This window comes from Aspergillus tubingensis (genome assembly GCF_013340325.1).
Source record: "Aspergillus tubingensis WU-2223L DNA, scaffold_8, whole genome shotgun sequence".
Classification (NCBI taxonomy): domain Eukaryota; kingdom Fungi; phylum Ascomycota; class Eurotiomycetes; order Eurotiales; family Aspergillaceae; genus Aspergillus; species Aspergillus tubingensis.
In genome coordinates this window covers 4898115-4922418 of record NW_023336282.1, presented here as the reverse complement: position 1 = coordinate 4922418, position 24304 = coordinate 4898115, and the positions used below count along the sequence as shown (strand labels likewise).

At 49.7% G+C, this 24304-nt stretch overlaps 9 protein-coding genes and 2 non-coding genes across 11 annotated transcripts; 7 read left to right on the top strand and 4 right to left on the bottom strand.

Annotated features, from left to right (window-relative positions):
• Window positions 1-231: 231 nt before the first annotated feature.
• On the bottom strand, window positions 232-2472 carry rscE (putative RSC complex subunit (RSC8); the record flags this gene model as incomplete). The annotated part of the gene is made up of 4 exons (XM_035503022.1): window positions 232-1689; window positions 1745-2238; window positions 2376-2406; window positions 2458-2472. 4 exons carry the CDS (start codon window positions 2470-2472, stop codon window positions 232-234), a joined length of 1998 nt encoding a protein of 665 aa, XP_035358915.1.
• Window positions 2473-3020: 548 nt separating this feature from the next.
• AtWU_07912 (glutathione S-transferase family protein) lies at window positions 3021-3686 on the bottom strand (the record flags this gene model as incomplete). The annotated part of the gene is made up of 1 exon (XM_035503021.1): window positions 3021-3686. The coding sequence occupies one exon, from the start codon at window positions 3684-3686 to the stop codon at window positions 3021-3023; it is 666 nt and encodes a 221-aa protein (XP_035358914.1).
• Window positions 3687-4898: 1212 nt separating this feature from the next.
• On the top strand, window positions 4899-4971 carry AtWU_t207. The gene has a single exon. It is a non-coding gene; the product is annotated as a tRNA-Cys (tRNA).
• Window positions 4972-5443: 472 nt separating this feature from the next.
• Window positions 5444-5515, top strand: AtWU_t206. The gene has a single exon. It is a non-coding gene; the product is annotated as a tRNA-Cys (tRNA).
• Window positions 5516-5879: 364 nt separating this feature from the next.
• AtWU_07911 (uncharacterized protein) lies at window positions 5880-8054 on the bottom strand (the record flags this gene model as incomplete). The annotated part of the gene is made up of 1 exon (XM_035503020.1): window positions 5880-8054. One exon carries the CDS (start codon window positions 8052-8054, stop codon window positions 5880-5882), a length of 2175 nt encoding a protein of 724 aa, XP_035358913.1.
• A 2124-nt stretch (window positions 8055-10178) lies between these two features.
• On the top strand, window positions 10179-11910 carry AtWU_07910 (FAD-binding oxidoreductase; the record flags this gene model as incomplete). The annotated part of the gene is made up of 4 exons (XM_035503019.1): window positions 10179-10259; window positions 10314-11233; window positions 11368-11588; window positions 11636-11910. The coding sequence occupies 4 exons, from the start codon at window positions 10179-10181 to the stop codon at window positions 11908-11910; spliced, it is 1497 nt and encodes a 498-aa protein (XP_035358912.1).
• A 799-nt stretch (window positions 11911-12709) lies between these two features.
• AtWU_07909 (membrane bound O-acyl transferase family protein) lies at window positions 12710-14079 on the top strand (the record flags this gene model as incomplete). Its single annotated transcript, XM_035503018.1, has 7 exons — window positions 12710-12878; window positions 12924-12943; window positions 12996-13029; window positions 13074-13147; window positions 13192-13568; window positions 13617-13712; window positions 13761-14079. The coding sequence occupies 7 exons, from the start codon at window positions 12710-12712 to the stop codon at window positions 14077-14079; spliced, it is 1089 nt and encodes a 362-aa protein (XP_035358911.1).
• Window positions 14080-15647: 1568 nt separating this feature from the next.
• AtWU_07908 (uncharacterized protein) lies at window positions 15648-16280 on the top strand (the record flags this gene model as incomplete). Its single annotated transcript, XM_035503017.1, has 1 exon — window positions 15648-16280. The coding sequence occupies one exon, from the start codon at window positions 15648-15650 to the stop codon at window positions 16278-16280; it is 633 nt and encodes a 210-aa protein (XP_035358910.1).
• A 192-nt stretch (window positions 16281-16472) lies between these two features.
• AtWU_07907 (cytochrome P450) lies at window positions 16473-18618 on the bottom strand (the record flags this gene model as incomplete). Its single annotated transcript, XM_035503016.1, has 11 exons — window positions 16473-16638; window positions 16697-16943; window positions 17009-17180; window positions 17232-17348; window positions 17410-17527; window positions 17577-17673; window positions 17727-17810; window positions 17868-18048; window positions 18102-18233; window positions 18288-18395; window positions 18448-18618. 11 exons carry the CDS (start codon window positions 18616-18618, stop codon window positions 16473-16475), a joined length of 1593 nt encoding a protein of 530 aa, XP_035358909.1.
• A 1036-nt stretch (window positions 18619-19654) lies between these two features.
• On the top strand, window positions 19655-20899 carry AtWU_07906 (wax synthase family protein; the record flags this gene model as incomplete). The annotated part of the gene is made up of 2 exons (XM_035503015.1): window positions 19655-20385; window positions 20443-20899. 2 exons carry the CDS (start codon window positions 19655-19657, stop codon window positions 20897-20899), a joined length of 1188 nt encoding a protein of 395 aa, XP_035358908.1.
• Window positions 20900-21388: 489 nt separating this feature from the next.
• AtWU_07905 (MDR family MFS transporter) lies at window positions 21389-23488 on the top strand (the record flags this gene model as incomplete). The annotated part of the gene is made up of 8 exons (XM_035503014.1): window positions 21389-21737; window positions 21789-22035; window positions 22091-22457; window positions 22512-22655; window positions 22718-22887; window positions 22938-22963; window positions 23026-23056; window positions 23122-23488. The coding sequence occupies 8 exons, from the start codon at window positions 21389-21391 to the stop codon at window positions 23486-23488; spliced, it is 1701 nt and encodes a 566-aa protein (XP_035358907.1).
• Window positions 23489-24304: the final 816 nt, after the last annotated feature.

Below are 24304 nucleotides of genomic sequence, written 5' to 3'. Positions count from 1 at the left end.
TGTCACTGTCAGATACATCCTGACGCTTCGTTCATCCCACCTTCTCCTTCACTCCTCCTGTCCAGCCCTATGATATTGTACAATACAATGGATGTTATTGAAAAAAGCAACCCCAATCGGCTCCTTCGTCCGGTCGTTAGAAATGAAAGGAAAGGGTTATTGAATTTCTCTCCAACTGTTGGGAAAAAAGCATGTCATCATTTGGCGAAACATTCCCTTTTCATAGGTACATTACAGGTCCAACGTCTTGTAGTCAGCGCCTGTTTCTGCACTCAGCGGCTGCACGCCTCTAACGTCACCTCCTGCCGGTTGGAAGTTATAGCGGTTGCCGATCCCGGTCGTAGCAGCATCGGCGAGCATGTTGTTGGTCTCCTCACCAGGGCCCCGAAGGCTGACGGCCTGCAGAGTGTCCTGGACCTCCTTGACGCGTTTCTTGAAGGCCATGCGGTCGAGGAAGAGCTGCTGGCGAGCGAGCTCAAGTTCCCGGCGTTCGGCTTCGATGATCTCCTCCATCTCGTTGAACTGCTGCAGCTTGATCTCGAACTTCTGGAGGGTGACGTTGACGGCCGATGAGACCAGGCGGGTCATTTCACGTTCTTCGTGAGAAGCCAGAGCACCAGCACGAGCGGCGGAAGCCGCGAGGGCCACAGTGGGAAGGGAAGCCTTGCCCTTGTCGGAGCCAGCGACCTCGACAGCTTGCTCGGTTGCTTCCTCGCGAGCAGAGTCCACTTCCATGGAATCCTCAGCCTTGACTGTGGCACTGCCTTCCTTCTCCTTGCCCTTGTCTTGGGCTCCAGAGCCCTTCTCGAGCTGCTTTCTCAATTCCTTGCGGATCTCCTCCACGGAGCGGCCGGCGGCAGCTGCGGCCACGGCAGGCTCGGCCATCTGTGCAAGGAACGCAACCACGGACAGGACAGGGTTCTCGGTCTGGCTGATAGGCTCCCGCCCATTGCCTGCACGAACCTCGGGCATATCATCCAGATACTTGTCTTCGATCTCCAGCTGCAAGAACTTCATCACGCACTCCTCCTTTGTCCTGGATCCAACGTGAGTGGCAATTTGTTCCCAGTTGTCGTCGAAGTTTTCCAATCCCTCCAGCAACAGCACAAGCTCCGAATCCGACCACGGAGCATCCCGGTCGGGCGCAATCGAGTATGGGCTGTCTTCGAGCTTGACGAAGTCGGAAGCACTGTGGCTGGACGGCATCCGGCCCTGAAGGAAACAGTTGGGGCACAGATCGTACTTGGTGTCAGGTGCAGCTGGGTTGGCGGTTGCTGGTGTCGCCTTTGCGTAGTGGAATCTGAGGCGAGTACAATCGATGCCACAGGAGAAGCAGTTGAACTTCTTTCTCGGTTCCTTGGAAGCGCTCTCCATCGCCTTGGTCGAATCGCCCGTCGTACCGTTCGTTGAACCTTCGCCATTGGTCTGCTTGTCTTTGTCCTCCGTAGCAGGGGTGATCTCCTTGCCCTTGTCATCATACACATTGCGACGGATCTCGAGGTTCAGGTCGGCCTTGGCAGCCGGGGTGGCTGATGCTGCACGATCCGTGGCCGGCAAAGGCTTTCCGGGCTTGACGAAGTGGTTGGGTCCGGGCTGGAATGGCTGGAGGCCTCTGGGGGTATCGGCGACCACTCGGAAATGGCCAGTGAAAGGAGGGCCGATGTTGGACGGACGTGTTTGAGGATCCACCTGAATCAAGGCATCAGCAACTCGAAACTGAGGTTGGCACCGGGCGGATACTTACCTGGTAGTTGATGAGACCCCATTGCTCCAGGAAGGAGTGCACGCGCATGATCGCACAGACGTCTCCGGCAAGGTTGCGGCGGCACGCAGTGACTGTGAGGTACTCGATAGGGTTCAGACGGTAGGTGTTGATCATGAAATCACGGTAATCTTTGTAAACAGCAGGGGTCTTGCTACGGTTTCTGCCGTTGAAGAACTCCGCCAGAGCCTTCTTCTCGATCGGGTGAATGAGGTGCATGTCGAACCAGGTGGAGTAGCTGGGGAGGATGATGGCGTGGGTTTGCGAAACGAGATGTGAGCGCGCGGAGGCTTCAATGGATGCCTTGGCCTGCGCCGGCTGTTCATCTGTAGCACCTTCAGCGCCGGACTGTGCGGCAACATCAGCGAGGTCCTCGCCTCCATCGGTCTCCTTCTTGGTCTCCGTCTCGGTGCCGCCCATCTCCTCATCCTCGGGTTCGCCATCGGCATTCTGGCGCTTGGGTGAAGCGGGGGCATCTAGCGGGTTATCAGTATCGGGGCCAGTCTCGGTCTTTTTCTCAGGAGATCCCTGATGCGATTGCGATCCTGGGTGTCACGATTGCGAATGTTGGCAAGTTCCAATCCCCTTAGGGGCGGAAAGAGGGAGAACGCACCGGAAGTGGTAATCACATCACCTGGGGCATCCTGTGCCACGTTAATAGCCTGAGCATCCTCAGTGGCGCCACCAGACATAACCTGGTTGTCTTCCATCTTGTTGGCACGATAGTCGACGACGGGAAGCTGAGGTCGCGGGTGGCAGAGAGCAAGGGACTTGGCTCTGCTCAGAAGAAGGGTTGGCGGGGCGCAAACGCGGCCCTCTATGTAGTAGAGACGTGAAAGGAAAGGTTATTAGGAATATGCAAGATAGAATGGGGGTGGATGACTCCACCAGACAGCGACGAGAGATTGATGGATGAGTGGCTTGGAGGCAGAGCGACTGTCGCGACACGGACCGACGCTCCAAAAACTCGCGCCAAGACCATAAGATGCGCTAGCCATACTTGGACTAGTCGTTACCGGGCTCTTCCCCATCGCGGATGGAGCTTCTTCTCTCCACATTATCGATCTATTCCCTACCAGCCCTACTCTGTTCTGACATCGCAATCTATATTCTATTGCTTTGGTTGCAGAATACTCAAGGTATGAGAAGCATCAATGACTGTTCTCAAAATTTACTACATACATATTCCCCATATTCGAACCTTTTCAAGTTCCCGATAGACATCCTATATTGAATGACACACCAAACCCAAATCCACTCAGTGCGTTTCATTCGCGATTGCTTCCTTCTGTAGACTGGCCGTCTTAGAGATAGCCGGTCTTGCCTTGATTTTTTCCAGCCAGGCGTAAAGGTTCGGGTATTCCTTCTCCAGATCAACATCATTATCCGTAGCGGCTCCAAAGTAATTGTACCACTGCACGAACGAGATGTCCGCGTAGCTATACCGTCCACCGACCAGATATTCCCTGTCTTTTAGGACGTTGTCCAGTACCCATGACACCCGAAGAACCTCTTTCTTGTATCTCTCCTGAGCACTAGGAACCACTTCAGGGTGGTGTCGTCGGAACCAAACAGCCTGACCGAAGTACGGGCCCTGCCCACTCATCTGGAAGTGTAGCCATTGTTTCGTTTCGAAGAACTCGGGGGTACCAGCCGGGAAACTGATTTTGTTGTCTTTGTCGTATGTTTCGGTCAGATATTCAATGATGGCGCCGGACTCCCATAGTGTGATTCCCGTGTTAGGGTCCTCAATGGCGGGGACGCGGCCGTTGGGGTTGACGAGGGTAAAAGGTTCTTTTTTGACGTCTCCAGAAGCTACGTATCTCGTTTTGTAGGGGAGCTCGAGTTCTTCGAGTACCATGGCCACTTTCCAGGGGTTGGGGCCCTGGGTGTGGCCCCAGAGGGTGATGGGTTTGAGAGACATGCTGAATGGTGTTGGTACTTGTGGTGGTTATTGTATAGAGAGGGATCTGTGGTTTTTGATGTGTGAGCCTTTGATTGGAGTGGGTTTCTATTATTGATCCTGTTTGTCCTTTTATACGAGATTCATCTGCTAATTCGATGGCTTTCTACAACAGTTGCCTCCATCACAGATGATGTTGCTTAGAAACCAAATACTTCGGCATCGGATCGTCAGCTTATGTCGGTGTTTCGGCTCTTCGTATTCCCTGCTGACAAACCAAGTGATAGCCAACAATGCAACGCAATATCGCACCCAGAAAATTATATTGGGCCAGGGGCTGCAAAATGTCAGAAGTATATGTTTCTGTGACGTATGCCTATAACTATTGTTGACTGTTGATTTGTAAGACGGACAGGCAGCTCCGTACATCAACTCCACCGGGTCAGGGACTTTCAAACGCCGGCAGATCTCATCCCCCTGGATCTGGTATTTCGGTTACTATTTTTGTTTCGCTTGCAATTGGTGGTTGTGTTCTTCAAGTAGTCATGTCTGCTTATGTCTCTGGTTGCATGGTCGAACTGGTGTTTGTATCTGACGTAGTATACACCACGGTGGGTATAGGTGACCCTTGTAAGCTCGTGATTAAGGTTACTCATGAAAAGTTTTAAGCTATCGGGAATACGATTAATTTCACTCCTTCCATGAGTCCTCCGATCCTCAGAGTACCTGTTTCTGTCCTATACCAGGCGGAATAAGCTGACGGCCCCGCCTTGGCATATGGGTTTCATGTGTATCTTATCGCGTGATAGTGGTGACATTTGAGGTACTTCTGGTAGCTATATGCTTTTCATAATATTGTTGGCGGGAGTTATTGGCTTCAATTTCTGCACGAACATGGCTATGAGTGACATTGATGCTAGTACTTAGTAGTAAATGTCAACTTGCCGAGACTACCATGAGCGGCCAAATATATATACTAGGTCTACACGTTAGTTATTCATCACGATGGCGGGATGAAAGTGAAGAGTACAAGCAGGTCACCTCGCAGTGGGATAAATTAGAAACCGCCTCAATACAAACCATATAAACGCCTATATGATATGCAAGCCCAACATATACAACCAAATGCGCCATGTAGACTTGGTACATACACAATCCTAGCACAGTAGACTATCAGCAGAAAGATGCGGCCCCGCTTGTAGAGCACAAGTTTTGCCACCTTGCCAAGCAAACGGGTCAATAGCTCAGTGGTACGAGCGAGAGATTGCAGATCTTTAGGTCGCGTGTTCGATCCACGCTTGGCCCTTGCTTTTTGATTTTTGAACATCATATACAGGTTGTCCTTCGTATGAAGCTATGGCATGGGATTTTTTATTGCTACATCATACGCAGCAGATTCTTGAGCGGTAGCTCAATATGCTGACACGTACCACTATCCATTGAAAGACGTGCCGAGAAATGTACATATATACCCATGGGTTGAACTCCGCAGCCCTTTCAAAATATACCATTACGTGCACAACCTCCCTCATCAATTGGAAGAAATAACCATACTAAAGGACTTATGAGAAACTGTCGCATGTGATTTTAGTGAATTGGATGCTAAGGATTGTACAGACCTGCAAATGTCAAAGTAAGTAAGTAGTACCTGGAGGGTAACCCAGGGGATGCCATGGACCTCAGGAACCAGCAAGAACACAATAAATCCGAGGTTCTGAGCCAGTTGATCAATCAAAGCAATATAATGCAAGAAGGCAAACGACCTTTCAACAAGAAAAGGGCCGGTAGCTCAGGGGTAGAGCGTGGGACTGCAGATCTTAAGGTCACGCGTTCAAATCGCGTTCGGCCCTTTCCTTTTTGTTTTTATTTTTTCCCCTTCGATCTCTATAAGATGAGAGACAATGCATCTATTTCTTCCTTCACTTTGAAGTCTGTTGTGTGAACTGGCTGTATCCTTTTTATAACAGACTGAGACTCATCACTACTCAGCCGTGCCGCTCATACGATGCAAGTCGGTTATATTGGAATGTAGCTGAATTCCTATCCAAACAAAGTCTATAGCCGCCTTGGCGAGGTATCTAGATAAACATGCAAGTAGGTATCCCGAAAGATATTATATACAAAAGACCTGGATCAAGCCACCCAGAATATTCATACAGAAACGGACCTGAATACAATAACCAAGTTATGTGATACCCAGTCCTGCAAGATCGATCAGTCCGACACCGGATCGGCTGGGCTCATTGGGTGGGAATACAATGGCACCTCGCCTTCAACGGTCTCCTCCTCTTCGGATGAGGCTGCGTGTGGCTCAGGTAGATCGTCGTCAGTACTAGACGCTGCTTCACTATCCGATTCAGGCTTGATCGCCCCGCGAAGGCGACGACGTGGAGGACTATCTGCTTCCGTGGCCTTGGAAGGGACTAGCATAACGCCTGATCTCAGGTCTCTTCGTGGCGGATACCCTTCTGGATGACCCCCAAGCTCTTCAATCAGGCGAGATGCATGTTCGGATATAGGACTCTCGCCCTGTGAGGAGGTACCTTCTCTATCTGGAAACTCTTCGATTTCAGATTTGGATGGTGTCGGCTCATCCACCCGCATTTCATCGTAGTCATCTTCGTCATTCGCATGGTCGCTGTCATTTTCCATGACACGAGTGTCAAAAAGGCCGGCACGCGGCTGACCAGGAGTCGGTATCAACCGATCTGTAAGCTTTGTATCCGTCTGGTCGAAACGTCGCCTCTTCCGCCGGTTTTCTGAAAGCTCGTCGTATAGGTCCACAAGATCATGCCCGTATTCCTCCCATTCGCTGCGATAAAAGGTCCTGTCACGCCAATCGACCAGGTCCTCCTTTGTCTTGCGCTGGCCAACCGGCCTCCGTGGGACAGCATCCTGCGCTTCATATTTTTGGATTTGGGTTTCGAGGGGCTGTGGGGGTGGCTCACCAATGAGCTTCCATAGTCCCACTTCCTCAAGACGGCTCATCTGACCATCAACTTGTTCAGCATGGTCGTCCTCTGGATCCGTTGACTGTTCTTCACCTGGAGACGACATAGGCGAAGAGAGCTCGGATGATGCCGCGGAGTATTCAGACTCGTCGTCGCTATAATCTAGGTCCTCAACATCCGTGTTCTCTGGAGCACGACTTCCCGATCTTCCCCTCGAGGCACTTCTCTCACGCGACTCTGATTCCAGAGGTATCTTCCCAGACAAGATATCCTCTACCTCATCATGCTCCATGTGTATTGATTTCCACCCCTTTCGATGACGAGAATCTTCTACCTTCAAACTGCATCGCCGCGCCAGGCCGACCCAGTAGTCGGAACGGTCCCGTTGCATGTTGAGCACGTCCAGCGCAGTCTTAACATCGCGAGACCTCACAACGTTCGCCTTTTGATTGCCAGTTTGTCGCATATTCCGCAGCCTTGACATTGCGAAGAAAAGAGATGACTGAACAAGACGGCGTGTCAGACTGATCGTCAATGCGTAGAAGTCCGCGAACGAATCGGCAGTCATGGACGGTGTTTCATCCGCGAAGGCTACATTGGCCCAATTGTCTTCCAGTCGTGCACCGCCAAAATTCATAAAGAATCGTTCTGACAGCCGGATCCACTTTCTCATATTGAAGAGCTCAGCCGTAAGATGCGCACTGGAGCTAGCACTTGGATCGGCGCCCTGGGACTTGACTTTCTGCGAAAGCTCTTCTGCTGTCTCCCGATTGATGATCCACAGGTCTTGATGCTTCTGCTTTCCAGCGACATCTTCTGCCAACTGCTCCTCCATCGAAACCAATTCAGCGTATTGGTCGAGCTCATCACAGCAGTCCTTGCTTATTTCAGCTGCTGCGGGTACTTCACCTAGAATAATTGTCCTAGTATGACGATCCTTCAGGTGCTGTCTTTCCAGGCCCGTATGGAGCAGGTTCAAATGCTCCTGAACTTCAAGCTCAGATTTCGAGCCCAGCTGACGGGATATTTCTTGAATCCCATCCTTGCTCTTCCTATCCAAAACATGATATAGTACCTCCTTTTCCTTTGGGGTCCAGGTCACGATTCCATTCTGCGATGTAATGTGGTTCTCACCACCGTTGATTGTAGGGACGGGCGCATGATCTTCGATGATTCCCGCAAGCACGCTGGAGTATGCTTCCGCAGACTCCTTCGATAGCGATAATTGTAGATCCTCTAGCGCCTGGGCCCGCGTGCCTCTTGCGGATCTGCGTTCCGTCTTCGACGTTTGCACGGGTGGATTTGTTGTCGACGAAGTGGGACCAGTTGACGGAGGAACCGGTAACGGGGCGCTTGTTTGTGAACGCTTGATCTTGAGCTTGTATTCCGATGTGTCGTCGTCGTCTTCGTCTGGTTCATATGGAGTTGGGCTGCTCATGATCGAAGATAAAGAGGGCCAAGAGGCAACCGCACCACAGGCATACGATTAGGGAAGATGGCGAAATCATCCCCTTCTCTCTCGCGCGCCCGTATAATCAGGAGAGCATTGCGGCACCGGCGACAGATACAAGGCCGGGGCGTCTGCAGTTGACTGATCAACTTTCGCAGTTGGGATGGGAAAGTTTTCTGATAAGATGCGGATGTTTGCACTGTTTGTTTCCCCGCCGCGTGCCGCTCGGATTCATTCCGCGACGGAGCAACTCAACAGTCAACAACCATAGGCTCTGATTATATGTGAAGTCCATTCGCAAAATTGGAATCATCCTTGTTAAGTCTTTGAAAAAGGTCCGGAGAGGATTGCAGATACTCTCATGCTGACAACACCTTCAGCTCACTCTAGCTTCACTGTTAGCTCTGAAGCTCTGCGTTGGTAACGACAACGACAGTACAGCGGGACAGTCTGTATCTGCGACTACTACGGGACTTATATCACTTCAGATCTTGAAACAAACAAGCACACGGAAACCAAAGAACCGTACTTGCTAGACGCTGGGTGGCTTGCAAGCCCGGATAAAACGAAAAAGAGCCGATAAGGCTGATCCCAACTAGCTCGCTCTCCAGGATTGGTCGGACGAACAGCGGCACGAAAAGGTGTTCATGACAAATTCCATTCTGGCTCACCAAAGGAAGAGTTCAGAACTTCACATAAGGATTACAGTTACAAAGTATAATGCTACATAAATTTCTTCCAAGATATAAAGTCGAAGAGGCCTACCCTTCAGCCACTACGCCTAGCTCATCTTAAGCAATAAGGCAAATATCTTACAAGATGTATAACATCCTCGAAACCAGGATGGACCTGGCAAGGGAGGGAAGTGACTTACTTACATAGTCTTCCGCTATATCAGGTCTGTACTGAATCAATCAAAATGTTCGACCGCGTTTCACTGCTACCGCCACAAATTCACATCTGCAATATGTCGCCAAGGTATCTCCAGCCTCGTGTGCAATAAGTGGTATTATATTAGCAGTCTGGCTATCAGCATCTGGCCACATAACACACGGGATTTTGCCCAATAAAGTTAAATCGGAACAGATAGGTTACATCCGGTGATCGATTCCGAGTCTAGACAGCAGACCTAATTACCAAGTGGAGGATCGTAGAAAGCGGTTGGCAGCAAACAGAGTTGACGGGCCCGATGAGAAGGCGAGAGCTGGCTGAACTTCGGAGATGCGACGGTGATGGTGGAACCCATGGAGGGGTAATGAATGCAGAACGAGTAGGGAGCGCAAGCTAACGCCTTTTCATTGAGCAAACTGCCATGACCCTGTCAATTAGGTGATTAGGCAGTGTTTCGCGCCCATTGACCCCTATCCCTGCACCCGCGCGGATTCGTGGGAAACATCTTCAGCCCTGGCTATGTTCGACCTACGCCTTGTTTTATACTCAATGACCTATCCCATTTTCGCTCTTCTCATGATATTTCATGGTATTGATCTCTTCATGGTAAAGATACCGGCGAGGCGGCTGTCTGATTCTCCGGATTGGCTTCCCCGTCCGCTCGGACAACACTAAATTATAGTATGCTGCCAACTAGCTTTCCCACTATGTAAGGGAGCTCCACAGCGAAGGGAAGTGTGCCTGTCAATAAGAGACCCACTAACCGGGCCGCCCAGCCGTCAAATCAAGCCTCGGTTGGTTATTACTCTGTAGACAATCTGAACCACCGGTGCAATCGCCATTTTGGGCCTGCCAGCATGTCTTACAACGCAGACGGCAATTGATCGACATGCTCGTATAGGGATTCGCACACGAACCCTTCGCTTCATACAACCTACTCCACAGGAAAACTTTACACACGCCGTCCATGGCTACTCCAATTCGAATCGTGCCATACGGGTTGACTTGCCCCATGTAGCCATGTACTTTGTTGCGACTCGGGACCACTCCGGCTATGTCGAAATATGGGCAAGGGGAATAAACTACGGAAATGCACTAAGGGCAGGAGTATTCCCTAGCCCGCTTGCTGCAGCGTTTCGACTTATATTATGATAGTGTAGCCATCTTGAGGGACACAGTCGGAGGAAATATTCCCAAGCGTTTCCAATAGGCGAACTCAACATGAAGGTCTCCAGTGCGGCAGTCCCTGTTCTTAGCATTCTGCCCGAGGCCAGCCTCGGGCTTGGTTCTACGCAAGTTTGTGTATGTGATTTGTGTTCAGTACTTAGTGGGTGTACTAATAGCCTTGTTACCTAGTGCGCCGCTCTGCAAGCGACCTCCCTGCGTAACCAAGTCCTTTATCCTAGCAGCACGGCATACAATGAGTCCGTGTCATCTTACTTTGCGGTCAATGTTCAGCTCGATCCTACGTGTATTGTCCAGCCGCACACAACGGAGGATGTCTCGCTCATTGTCTCGACTCTGACCCAAACCGGCGAAACGCAATGCCCATTTGCTGTGCGCAGTGGTGGCCATACCACCTGGCCTGGTGCAGCAGATATCGGACAGGGCGTTACCATTGATCTGTCCATGATGAACAGCACCACATACCACAAGGATAAAGGTGTTGCATCTATCCAGCCGGGGTCGCGCTGGCAGGCGGTCTACAAGGCTCTTGATCCTTATGGAGTCACTGTGCCTGGCGGGCGCGGTGGACCAGTTGGCGTGGGTGGGTTCCTGATTGGAGGCGGAAACACCTTCTACACCGCACGTGTAGGCTTCGCTTGTGACAACGTCGAGAACTTTGAAGTCGTTCTTGCCAGCGGATCGATTGTCAATGCCAACCGGACTAGCCATCCTGATCTGTACAAGGCGTTGAAGGGTGGATCGATCAACTTTGGAGTTGTCACCAAGTATGACCTCAAGACGTTGCCTCATGATATGCTTTGGGGTGGACTGGTCGTCTATGATAATTCGACCACCGAACGACAGCTCTCAGCCGCAGTAAACTTTACCAACAACATCCACAATGACCCCTACGCATCCTGGATCGGGATGTGGGAGTACAGCTCAACGACGGGGCAAAACATCATTGCCGATGCCCTGGAATACACCAAACCTGTTGCCTTTGCCCCTGCATTCCATGAATTCACGAGTATTCCAAACACCACTGACACGATGCGGTTTGCTACTATTTACAACCTGACGCAGGAGCTGGTTCAGGCGGCGGGATACCGGTAAGCCAGTCCCTAATACATAGCCATTTTCGGTCGTCTTTCTCCCTTGAAGAGGCCATCTTCCCGAGGAGATCGTTGCTGGTGATGTTGAAGCCGGTTCTTGTTGCTTGGGTCGCTAACAGCTCACAACTTAGGGATATCTTCACAACCGGTACCTACAAGAACGACATCAATGTTCTTCGCAAGGCGATCGACCTTCACAACAACAACATTGAAAAGGCCAAGGCCCATGTCAAGAGTGACTACTGGGCCATGGATGTAATCATCCAGCCGTGGCCCAAGCTTTTCGCTCAGCACAGCGTGGAGAAGGGTGGCAATGTTTTGGGCTTGGAGCGATTTGATGAGAACCTGATCCGTATGTGACCCGACCATGTTTCTAGCGCAGCACTAATCCGTTTGCAGAAATACTATTCGACTACGCTTGGGATGATGCAAGGGACGACGATCTTTTCATCGGCCTTGGCCAGTCGATCCTGGAGGAGGTTGACGAGTACGCCAAGTCGATTGGGGCGCACAATGAGTACATCTACCTCAATTACGCCGACAAGTCGCAAAACCCCCTCAAGGGTTATGGCGAGGAGAATGTCGAATTTATCTCCCGCGTGGCCAAGAAGTATGATCCAGACGGAGTGTTCCAGGTACAGGTTCCCGGTGGCTTCAAGATCAGCCAGGTTTAAGCAGCATCTCCAAGAAGTTTACGACTAGTTGAAGCGCTTTGTACAGTAGAGCACCAAAAAGAATGGGGTAGATTAGACAATGAGACAACGAATGCTCCACCCTCATCTCGCCTTGCTAGGCTGCGCCATTTTTTAACGCAGACTTAGTGCATCTTTGAAATTGCGGCGCAGTCAATCCGCATCGCTGTGGAGCCGATAATGAAGCCAGCACGAGCCGTTTCAACGCGATTCGACCTAGCACGGTCTGATCGTTCGCTTGCCTCTACTCCGTACTTAGGGCGCTCCACCACCGATCCTTTCCACTCCTACACCCGCCGACCCTCGGGCCTTTGGACGACCAGGCTTTGGCCTGGACGCCAGCCGTACGCGATGGCATATTATCCCGCTCCACACGGATGACACTATCCAAGCACCGGAAAAGTCCCCCAAGCTTGGCGGAGTTGTTATTGTTAATCATCGTAGTTTCGGCATGTGGTCCAATTTACCGCTGCTAATGAAGGATGCGCATATCCTTGTCGTCTTGGGAGAGCGTGCATAAGCTTTCGATAGCACATTCCTTGTTGGAAAGCGCACACAACACGCTTGTCCGTGAAGAGAAAAAGCAAGAAAAACAAAAATGATCGAAATACAAATCCTTTCTCTTTATTCTGTCTGTGCCGTCGACTAGGCCTTCCATGCCTCAGGGGCACCTCATAGAGTATAAGCTCCCTTCTGGAACCCTTCTATAATTTATGACGGTGTGAGGTTCCAATGAGAGGCTGTTGGCCTTCAATGCCACTTGAAGATGGCCATTACTACAATGGCGGACCCTCCCCCCGGGGAGACGTACGATTTTGACTACTCGCATCGTCATCTGTATACGGCAAATATGGCGGTGATTTCGGCGGGCTTAATCATCAGCACTAGCTGCCTAGCCTTGCGAGTGTATACCAAAGCACATTTGCTGCACAAGTTTGGATGGGATGATGGTATGTTAGCGTCTCAATGGTGAAGAGACTCTCTGACTTTTACAGTATCCATTATCCTTGCTTGGGTAGGCTGCCAGAGCGATTGGAATTGAAGCTATTCCACTAATCTTGCTCCAGGTGTTCTCTCTGGGCACCCAAGCATGTGCCATCTGTAAGTGCCTATTGCCATTGGTTATTACTCTGCTAACATGTCAGATGGATACAAACATGGGGGCATGGGAGTCCACTTTTGGAATGTGACCCCTGCAGTGTATGACGTATATGTCAAGGTATGTTCTTTGAAACATTATCCAGCCCAAGTTAATGTATCTAGGTCGTTCTCGCCGCAGCCATCATCTACGTTCCCGCTCTTGCGCTTGCAAAAATCAGCTTGATTATCCTTTACTACCGCATCTTGTGCCAAAAACGGTACCAACAATGGATTCTGTACGGCATCGCGTCTGTGGTCAGTAGCTACAGCTTTGCGCTCGTCTTGGCCTTCATTTTCGGCTGCCATCCAATCCAGAAAGGCTGGGATATATCTGTCACAGGGACATGTGTTAATCAATACGCGCTGTATGTTGCAACAGCCGTGTTGAACATCATCTCCGATATTGCGTTGATTTTGGTACCCATTCCGACGGTGTTGGGGCTGAACATGCCGGGGATACAGAAGTTAGGCCTTTTGCTGATGTTTATGGTTGGCTGCGCGTAAGTATCTGGGAATATCTACATCCACGTCACCTGCTGACTATGTAGAACTCTCGTCACCGGCATCATCCGTCTAATCACTCTGATCCCCTTTCTTAATTCCTCTGACCCAACTTACAATATTGGTCGACCAGACCTGTGGATGTAAGTTCCTTACTCCGGTCACAACAACACACTCTAACTGCGTTGCAGCAACATCGAAGCCAACTTTGCCATCATCTGCAGCTGCCTCCCATTCCTCCGCCACTTCCTGCGCCGCTACGCCCCTCGCTTGATCGGTGAAAACAGCAGTCTTGCGCGTCGTTATCACAGCTACACTTATGATTATACTGGTGGAAGCCGAGCCCGGCGAAAGGAGGGCCTTACGCAGCTACAGGATGATATTGAGCTTGCCGAGAACGGAGGAAGTATGCATAGTGGAGTCAGAATATTCAAAGATGTACAGGTGGAGATTACCACGGAGACGATGCCGGACGTAAATCAGAATAGAGAGGGAGATGGATATAGATGAGTATTAATCACTCTGTATTATATAGAATAAAATATGATATTGTTCATTTAAATGAGTAGATATAGCCCGATATATGGCTTGATTCTTTGTGATTTGTCGTTCAGACACATGGCTTGGCCCAGTCATCAATGCGCCCTGTTCCGATGTCGATGGTAGCACAATCTGAAGCCCGTTTGACGAAGGATGGTATTGCTTTCGTCTTTCTCCTAATATATGTCCTTACTGGCATCTATATAGGCCTTCTGAAGCTTTCGTTTATTGTACATCATGCGTCTTCTCGCTTAGTCGGAACTAATGGCGGAGGCTTCTGCTGCAGTATTCGTGTTATGATCGTGTCTTTTATTCAACCCATGACACGTAGAGATAATAAGGTAAGCCAATATTAATTCGGTCTTGTGGTGTCTAGTTGTTCATATGGGTTCTCATGCAGACTAGCTAGGCTAAGTGACCTCGGACCCCCCTCTCAGCTCTCTAATGATCTTCTACTCAGGTTCAATACTAGTCTGCCAGATCAGACTTTTTCATTAAAGCCTCATTTTCTTTACTTACTCATTAACTGTTTCGCGTGACGACTGGATGCAATGCATCATCCAATATTTCGACTCATTCTGCCTCAACCCACAGTGTCTTCTGAAGACTGTAATAATGTCTCGCTTGCTTCAGCGCAAGAAGCTTCTGACTCTTTGCCACGCGGTAAGTACAACTTCTGTCCTTTCATATCCTCAGTTTGCTCAGCTTGTGGAAACCACAGAGCTTGCTTCTGCACACTTTAGTGCACCATACGTGAAAACAGACTCCCCTCTATAGATTTCCGTTCAAGTCGCACAGTTACCGGAATCTTCGGATAAGTGAAATAGGGTGCAATTGAACGACACAGGTCCTAGTCTCATGATAGAGTGTCTTTCCAGCTGGTTAAGGGGTCATAAGCCTGAGAGGCCATATTTATCAAGAGGCACTACGGTGGGGGGTCATCTTATAAGCTTGGAAAGGAGTTCGATGATGCGGTGAGTAGTTTCATCCTAATGATAGCGAATAGCCAGCAGCTCCTTAAGAAGTAATGATAGAGACACTGTGGGATTAAGACTCACGGAAATCAAGCACATATTACTTGCCTTGTCGTTTGGAGCTAATCTATGTTCCTGTGGTAGAACAACGCCATCGTCATCATCATCATCATCAGCTTGCCGGGGCCATTGCAAGCCGAGAGTAATCATCGAGGCAGGGAGGTGGATAGAGTGGAGTAACATGAATCGGGTCCATACCGTATGCATACCGGCACAACATCGAGTGAGAGGGTAAAGAGTACGTATTTTTCAAACCCGCATATACTTAGGTAACAGGCTAGGCTAATCCTGTCCATACTTACCTGTCAATATGTTGACGACATAAGAGCCTGAGTGCATGGTATGTACATTGATCGCTTTAAGGTATCCTTTCCAGTAGTAATATAAATACTCATCTATTCCCTCTGCTTTCTATGAACCCAATCCATAATTCCGTATCCCTACACTTCTAGATACTACCACCCCCTCCCAAGTTCCCTCAATCTCCATATACCAAACCCAATCATGATCCATGCTCCCCAAAAATATCACCACCACCACCCCAGCCCCGAACATTCACCACCACCACCACCACCACCACTACCAACCACCAACATCCTCGGAACCTGGTACATCACACGATCCTCCAGTCCCTTCTGGAGCGACAAACGCAACCCCACAATCACACTAACCGCCGACACCAACACACCACCAGGCACTCTACCCCTAAGCGCGCTCTCCCAACCGACTCCAACCTCACCCGCCCCCATCCTCACAAATAAGACATCCTACCAAACTCTATCCTCTTCCTCAGTAAAGACCACAACCGGGACGGACCGAGCTATATCAGCCGGAAAAGAGCAGGGTCCGATTCAGATGGAGTGGCGGGGGAGCGGATGGCTGCGGATGGTGAGTGCGCAGTGGGAGATTCTGGGATGGGGCGGAGCAGACGATGACGACGAGTGGCTGCTTGTCTTTGCTAATAAGTCGATGTTCACGCCGGCGGGGATTAGCTTGTATTCTAGGAGGAAAACGGGCGTGGATGAGTTGGTGTGGGCGGGGATTGAGGTGGAGTTGAGAGGGCTTGTGGAGAGGTATCCTGCGGAGGGGGAGTTGAGGGAGCTGGTGATGGGGATGGAGGTTGTGAGGTTTGATTGAGGGGTTGGTAGTAAATTAAGGAAGCTTTGCTGCTTTGGTGGAGGTTACGCTTTGTTGCTAGTTAGTTCTTTGATGGAGGGCTAGAGTGATGGGTATCGTATATTGCATTTATCTATGGCTAAAGAGTATGGTGACGATGAGTATGTTCAAAATCGTTATTCGTATATAATGCAATGGTTATAAAAATGAAAGTCACTCTCGCGCTCGCAACATCAACTTTGTACTAGATCGAGGCACAATAGCCGTGGTCCAAACAAAGGTTCGTGATGCATTCTCATCCGCCAGCTTGACATCGTACTCCATAATCACATGGCTGAGAACTTGTTTTAATGTTCTCGAGACAAACCACCGACCGGGACTGTCATCATGGCCTATCAGCTACAGAAAATGTTTGAATAACTTGTTGTGATGCTTACCATGCTTTCTTCGCCGAACCCCAGAAGGGATAGTTCCAATGCACGTCTGTATACTTTGGGAAAGCTCTCACCGAACCATCCGCTTCATCTACCGCCAGAAACCGATATGGATCGAATTTCTTTGGATCCGGATAATGCTCCGGGTCTTGCATAATCGCCTCTTGAGGAACGGCAACAAGGTTTCCAGTTGGGACATGCGTGCCGTCTGCGAACGTGTAAGGCGATAGAGCCACCCGTTGAATTGACACTGTCATTCGGAATTTAGTTATCGGGCTTGAAGAAAAATGCGCGTGATATATGCGGGAATCTCACAGGCATCTAATGGACTGAGTCGGGCAGACTCCCGTAGGAAGCTGTCCATCAAAGGCAACCGATCAAAGTGATCTTCATAGCTGGTCACGCTACGCGCATGCTCAATTTCCTCGCGGAGCGGCTCGATGAACTCCGGATGGAGACACAAGTCATACATGGCGTATACCAGAGCCTGTTGGATAATTAGTCTTGGGACGGTAAAGTATGGGCTGGCTATGCTAACTGCGGCCATTTGATGCACGGAGGCAAAGAGAATAGCGATTATTTGTTGGGCCAGTCGAGATACTGTTCGTTGTTCTGGAGTCTTGGATGAATCTATTACCCACTGTATGCCGTCGCACTATCATGACAGGTAAGTTAGTTAGTCCCGGAACCATAAGAGAGGGAGCTTCTTGACTCACCGGTGAGGGATCTTGGGATGTGCTATTGCTCTTAACTCGATCTTCTACCTCGGCAGTAACAGCGCGACCGATGAAATGCATAGCTCCACTCCAACGCATCATGGCTGGTGCCACCAATCTTGGAAAATCAGTATATTACGTGGGATATGCAACAGAGCAGTACTCACGGAACTAGGAATGATGGGAGGTGGCGACATAGTTCCATGGTTACCACGACGTCTTGAAGGTACCGATTGACAGCGTCTTCGAAAGCTGGATCGCTAGCTAAAGGCTCGTTAGGTTATAGCCTGAGAGAAAGTGGTTGGCATATTTCTCACCCAGCTTCGAACCCAAGAGGACGTGATTGTTGATTCGTGTAACAAGGTGCTTAGCTAGGGTAAATCCACTTGCTTGACTCCAACCTGTTTGACAGGATCAGAAATGGCCATTGTCTATCATCATGGCTAAAGTGTACGTACCATCCGAGTCTCTATCTGTCAGCTCCTGCTTAATCAGATCTTGAATCAATGGTTGTAGGCCTTGCTGAATCTGAGGTAAATTAATGCGAAGCAGGACCTTGATAACACGCTTAGCAATATCGTTATTCGGATCTATATCGTTGTGCTGGAAGCCAAACAAGGTGTATTTGTGTTGAATTCTCTATAGCGCTGTCAGGCACAGTAAAATTTGGGTATGTCGAAAATTGTCCATACTTGTTCCATGGCCGTGTGGAATGAAAGCACGCTCTCCGCACTCTCCCCCAGCTCCCGGACCTTTTGCTCGGAAGAGACTAATACCTGATACTCGTTGAGAGCGGGAATCGCGAAGGACTTATCACGTCCCAACTGCTTGCGATTAGTGGATATCCAGAGCAGATAAGTAGAAATGGAGTTGCGTACTCTCTGATAGAGACTGAAGACCGTACCTGCCCCATCGACCACAAACTCGAGACTGGTGAACCACTTTCCGAACAATAAAATAGATGTACCCCCAATATAAGTATTGAGCTGTTATTGGTTTGGAGACATTAGCTTGTGAATATGATTTCGGATCGCGTACTAAAGCTGTATAAAGCGAGGGAGACATGCATACCGGGCGCTTGCTATACATCTTTAGTAGCTTGATCAGCTGCCAGATAATCCACAGGGTCGCCACAATGTAAGACGTGCGCCTGGTATCCAGCATCTGGCATAGTGCCAGGCTACTGCTATAGATCATGTCCGCAAGCATGGTCAGAGCTGATGCTAATTCTCTCGTGCCGTTGGAAGTCAAGCTCAATTTGGACACTTCCGTGTGTACTTGCAGAGATGCTTATATATCTTACAACCTGCTACTCTTCCCCAGATAGACTATTCTCCCTGACCACTTGGCCCCTAAGCATCCCACGAGTAATGTGCTTGTCACCACTGATAGTATCACGATCGTCAAATCTCACCCCAGCGATATCTTACGAGTCAAGGTAAGCAAACTACGAGGACACATCTGACGGTAACAGTGGATGCCTTGTAGGCTTCATCTGACCAAAATTTCCCGTCATTGCATCATTGATTCCATCAGCAGCACACAGCCCTCTGAAAAGCCTGGCGAGAGATCATGTAGGGAAGCCAATGGATTATCACTAAGGCTTAGAGAAGCCCTTCTTACCAATAGTATCCAGGTGTAGAAACTTGGAAGAGGAGTGGGGGCGAAAACGAAAGTATGATTTACAGAGTTCATGGTGTGCAGAGTGTTTCAGATACCCAGATCAGGCTATTCATTCATTTGCACTGGGGTAAGTCTCAACTCTCATTCATGACGATGAATCTATAAATTACCATATGAGATGAGACGGGTAGGGTAAGTGATCGACAGGTGGGGTCTGAGTAAGCACTAAGTGAAATGGACGAGGCGTCGGTTATGCAAAAACGGTGTCCAGGCCATTGACACTTGTAACGCAAGCCTTACCGGGTACTTTGTATTCTTTTCAAAGTCTTGCAATGAAAGAAGGCTGTGACTACCCACCATCACCATGTAGACTGGACCAGGATGCAAGGGTTTCCCCCTTGCTCAGTCATTTGCCCAACTTTAGGCCAATAAGTGTCCAATAATCCCTGCTTCTTTGTTTGGTTGGGCCATAGGTACATTGCCAGCTTCTATTCCCCCTTTTCACAAGACCTGATCTTTTCCCTTGACCTACAATACATTCATTACCTCCCTGCTTGTCCGCTATTTGCTCTTACTTTGCGACAGCTGCAACCCCCCCAAGACCAGCATTAGAGCATAGAAAATGCCCTTGAATCCTTTCTTAACAATTGCTCTTCAAACTGCCGTGGTGGTGACCACTCTGGGATTCACCCCGGCCCTGTCAAGCCTGAGGCCTGGCGCATTGGTAATTGTCGCACTATGCACTGCCCATTGCATCTCCACCTCCTTGGGATACTTTGTTCGGACACCATGGGCCAGCCTCGCAGGCGGTTATTCGGTCATGTTACTGCTCCATTATGTCGACATAGGGTTGTTGACACGGTGGGAATTTGTCGACCCCTCCGCGACGAAGTCGCCCAAGACGCTAAATTCGACCTGGGTGGCCCGTGTACGGTTTGGTATCTGGGCGGCCTTCAATGCGCGATGCATTGGAACGCCTGAGCAAGTGCACCACATTCCCGAAGCGGTCACCTGCGACCGAGCCGCATTCCTCCGTCGATCTGCGGGAATTATCCTTCTCAGTTACCTGGGCCTCGATGTGCTCGGCTCGATGGGCGATCCTGAGGTGGGATCTCGCTTTCTCATTGCTTCTCGTGTGCCGCTGTTTCGGAGGATTTCCGAAATCACGACGGAAGAGATCGTCATTCGAGTCTTCTCGGGCATTGCGGCTGGCATAGGCTTATTGGCCAGTCAGGGTGGTTTCTATTATCTCTTCGCATTCACCAGCGTTCTTGCGAGATGGAGTAAGCTGCAGGACTGGCCTCCATTCTACGGAGCCTTGTCGGATGCGTATAGCCTGCGAAGACTTTGGAGGTAAAGACCCCCTCCACCTCTGATTTATTTTTCGGTATTGAACTAATGCCGGCATAGTCGCGTGTGGCACCAATCAAATTCCCACAAATTCCGTGCGATCTCTCGATTTTTTGCACGCGATGTCTTTCGCTTTCAGCCAGGGACGCTCGCCGACCGATATGCCAAGGTCGTGATGGTGTTTGCAACCTCAGCTTTCATGCACTTACTCATTGACCTATCGTCGGGGCTATCGCCCTCTAGCTCTGGGGCGGTGCAGTTCTTCTGCACGCAGGCCTTCGGATTAATGCTGGAAGATCTGGCCGTCAATGCCTACTCTGTTATACTTTGTGGTGGCGGGCCGTCCCGCAACTGGACGGCGTCCCGCGGTGAACGGATATTTGGATTTCTCTGGGTCGGAAGCTTTTTGGTCTGGTCGTTTCCTGCATATCTTTATCCGATGCTGTATCGATCCAACGCTGGTCTCAACGACTCGGTGGTCCCCGTGAGCGTTGTTGGAATGTTACAAGGCAAATAATGCGACCTGGTGCAGCCACGGTCGGCAATGAGCTATAATTAATTAGGTTGCCTATGTTGTACAAAGCAGGCGGTATGATGCATATACGAGATGCAAGTTGTGGTTTCAGCCCCCAAAGTGGGTGGTGAGGTAGTAATTGGTATTTCGTCGTGTTTTTGGTACTAGTAAATTTGTATGTATTCGATACTGTATTTACCGCTTATTGCAGGGGGATCAGAAAGGTTTGTAGTTAAAATCCCGACTAAGTCCGAGACACTCCCGCGTGCCTGCAACGTCTTCCTTCCGTGGCCCCCATTACTCCTTGCATGCATGAATCGTGTCCAAGATGCTTTTTGAGTCGCATACTAGTGGCCTGTCAGCCTAACACAGGCTGAGACCGATGTTGCTATGTAGGTTTTAAGTTGGGCGTCCTGATCGCCTCTTGTTCCTCATGACTCCTTGTCCTCTCACCTTGCATACTATCGCGATCTACCGGTCGACTTCCCAAAGATGGTTGTTGACACAGCAAAGGTACCTACAGCTCAGATATCGATGGAGGAAACCGACTCCATTCAATCTGAAGGTTCGGCAAGCCAGGCTACAACATCAACGGAGACATGGCGGCTAGCAATCGTTATCGTGTCTTTGTGTTGTGGAACTTTTCTGGTTGCTCTCGATACTACAATCATCAGTGTCGCTGTGCCCAGTATCTCCACAACATTCCAAGCCTTCGATGATGTGGGCTGGTATGGCTCAGCCTATCTTCTGACGGTCACAGCGTTTCAACCCGCCTTTGGCAATGTGTTCCAGCTCTTCGATGCAAAGGCAACTTATCTTAGTGTCGCCGTTCTGTTTGAAGGTGAGTCTACTGACTGTTTACACTTCGTGTCTACCATGTTGACCTGAGAAGCGGGATCCGTACTATGCGCTGCTAGTCCGAGCTCCACGGCCTTTATTGTCGGTCGAGCGATCACCGGGGTTGGTGCTGCTGGTCTATATCAAGGCGCTCTCAGCATCGTTGGGCTGAGCGTCCCGTTAGAGAAACGGCCGATGTATCTGGGAATAGTGCTGAGCGTGTTCGGTATCGCTGCATGTTTGGGACCACCACTGGGAGGTATTCTTACACAACATGTGACCTGGCGCTGGTGTTTTTGGATGTAGGGCTCTTCATCCTACTCATTGATCTTGACTGACCGTAGCTCAATCGCTCAGCAACCTACCCATCGGTGGCGTGGCAATCATCCTGGTATTATTCTTCCTCAAGCTTCAGGACCGTCGAGCAAAACCAGCAGACTCAATTCTCGCGCGCCTCCGATCCTTCGATTACATTGGAATCACTTTGACTATCGCCTGGGTGTCCTGTTTAATACTCGCCATGCAATTTGGTAGCAGTTCTAGCAAATGGCGCTCGTCCAAGGTGATCGGTCTGTTTGTTGGTGCAGGCCTGCTTTTGATCGCCTTTTTTCTCTCCCAATGGTATCAAGGGGAGCGTAGCACCGTTCCCCTTCGAGTTGCGCGCCAGCGCTCTGTGCTGATGGGTGCTCTGTATTCGTTTTTCTTAGAGATCAGCATCTACGTTGTAAGCCTCAGCCTGAGATACAATTTTCTGGTATTCAACTCATTATGAATACAGACACTCTACTATATTCCATTTTACTTCCAATCCGCCCAACTTGTTTCCCCAACAGTTAGTGGTGTCCGGGGAATCCCTCTGGGCGTTTCGCAAATCGCCGGTGTTGTCATTACAGGTGCCATTGTGTCAATCACAGGGCATTACGTGAGTCACCAGTATTCCTGACTTCCATGATTTATGAGCGCTGCTGACGGTTCCACTGCCAGGTTCCGTTCATGGTCCTGGGCCAAGTCATCTCTATCATAGGCACCGCCTGCCTAACCAAGCTCGAAGTCGGCACTTCGACTGCATTATGGGCGACATTTCTCGTCATCGCCGGAGTCGGACATGGTTTGGGGCTACAGATGCCTTTCACAGCAATCCAGGTCGTTCTAAAGTCAGACAGCACAACCATCCCTCTAGATATCGCTAACTCATTTCTCACAGTGACGACGATATACCAATTGGTAATGGTAAGTGGCAGTATCTCTTCGGTGCCAGTAAATCGCTCGCGCTGACCAACTCGACCTTCAAGCAATCACTGTTTTCTTCTCCCAACTCGGCGCGTAAGTACTATTTCACCGTGCAGATGATGCATTTAAAAGAAGCTCACAATTCTTCGAAATATCAGCGCCATAGCCGTCGCCATCGGAGAAAGCATTTTCGAAACGAGCATTGCTCACCAAGTCCGCACATCTCATCTTCCCATTGCTGCAGAGACCGTCATCGCCGCTGGTCCGACCGGCCTACAGTCGCTCACCATGGATGCAACCATCCTCCGCGCGCTGCAAAATGCTTATGCTTGTGGAATTCGGGCGGTAATGGACTTTGGGCTTGCGGCCGCATGTCTGGCGGTCCCATTCGCTCTGGCCATGGAATGGCGCAACGTTAAGAAAGAGGCGGCGAGCAAAAAATTGGCGAAAGAGGCCGCAAATGGGGACAAGAATGAACCAGCGGCAACTGAAAAGCAAAACAATGACTTGGAGGAGGGAAAGTAGCTCGAGAAGGTTTACTAGACTGGCCTCTCATTGGATATGAAGTGTAACATAATGTGACCTTTATCTACTAGAACTACTTTTAATCGAGTAAATAGAGAAAAAGATTGAAGATGATCCGATAAACTAAAATCCTCACACTTTCAATTGCACTCTACTTAATTCGACTACTCGGATTCATGGCGCTCCTCTGTAAACTGCTGATGGATGCGCTCTAACATGATATTCAAGGGATGTCTCATAAGAAGGCCAATTAAAGACAGGACAGTGTCAGATAAGCAAGAATGACCAAACGTGCATCGGCACTCCTCGATATGGCTCATCTAATGCCGATCTTTCATGCGCCCCCTCCCTCCCGCCAATCCACCCATACCCTGTCAGAAAGTAGTCAAGTGCTCCGCTGCTTGCAAGTGCGCTCGAGGCCAAATCACTGTTTTGTAAGGCAGAATAAGGAAAGTCCGACAACTTACTTTCCATCTGTTAGTTTTTTCATGGTATGGCTTGTAGTCAACACAAAAAAGGGGCTCGGTTAGTGCTTACAAGCTCCGATCTCGATAGCTAACAGCCTTGCACTACTATAGGGAGACAGCCTCGTGGGGATGCGAGAAATCAGGCTGTCTAGCCTCGTACTTTTCGTACTTGGATACAGATAGTGTATGACAGCGGATGAGCTGGTTAGCTGCTTGTAATTTTCGAAACGAATACTGTCCCACTATGCATCTACCCCGACAATGCTTACTCGTCGCCCCGCCTCCCCTCCCTTGCTATGTGTAAGCTCAAGAATTCTTACGCTGCCAATGATTGTCGCTCAGCTATTCA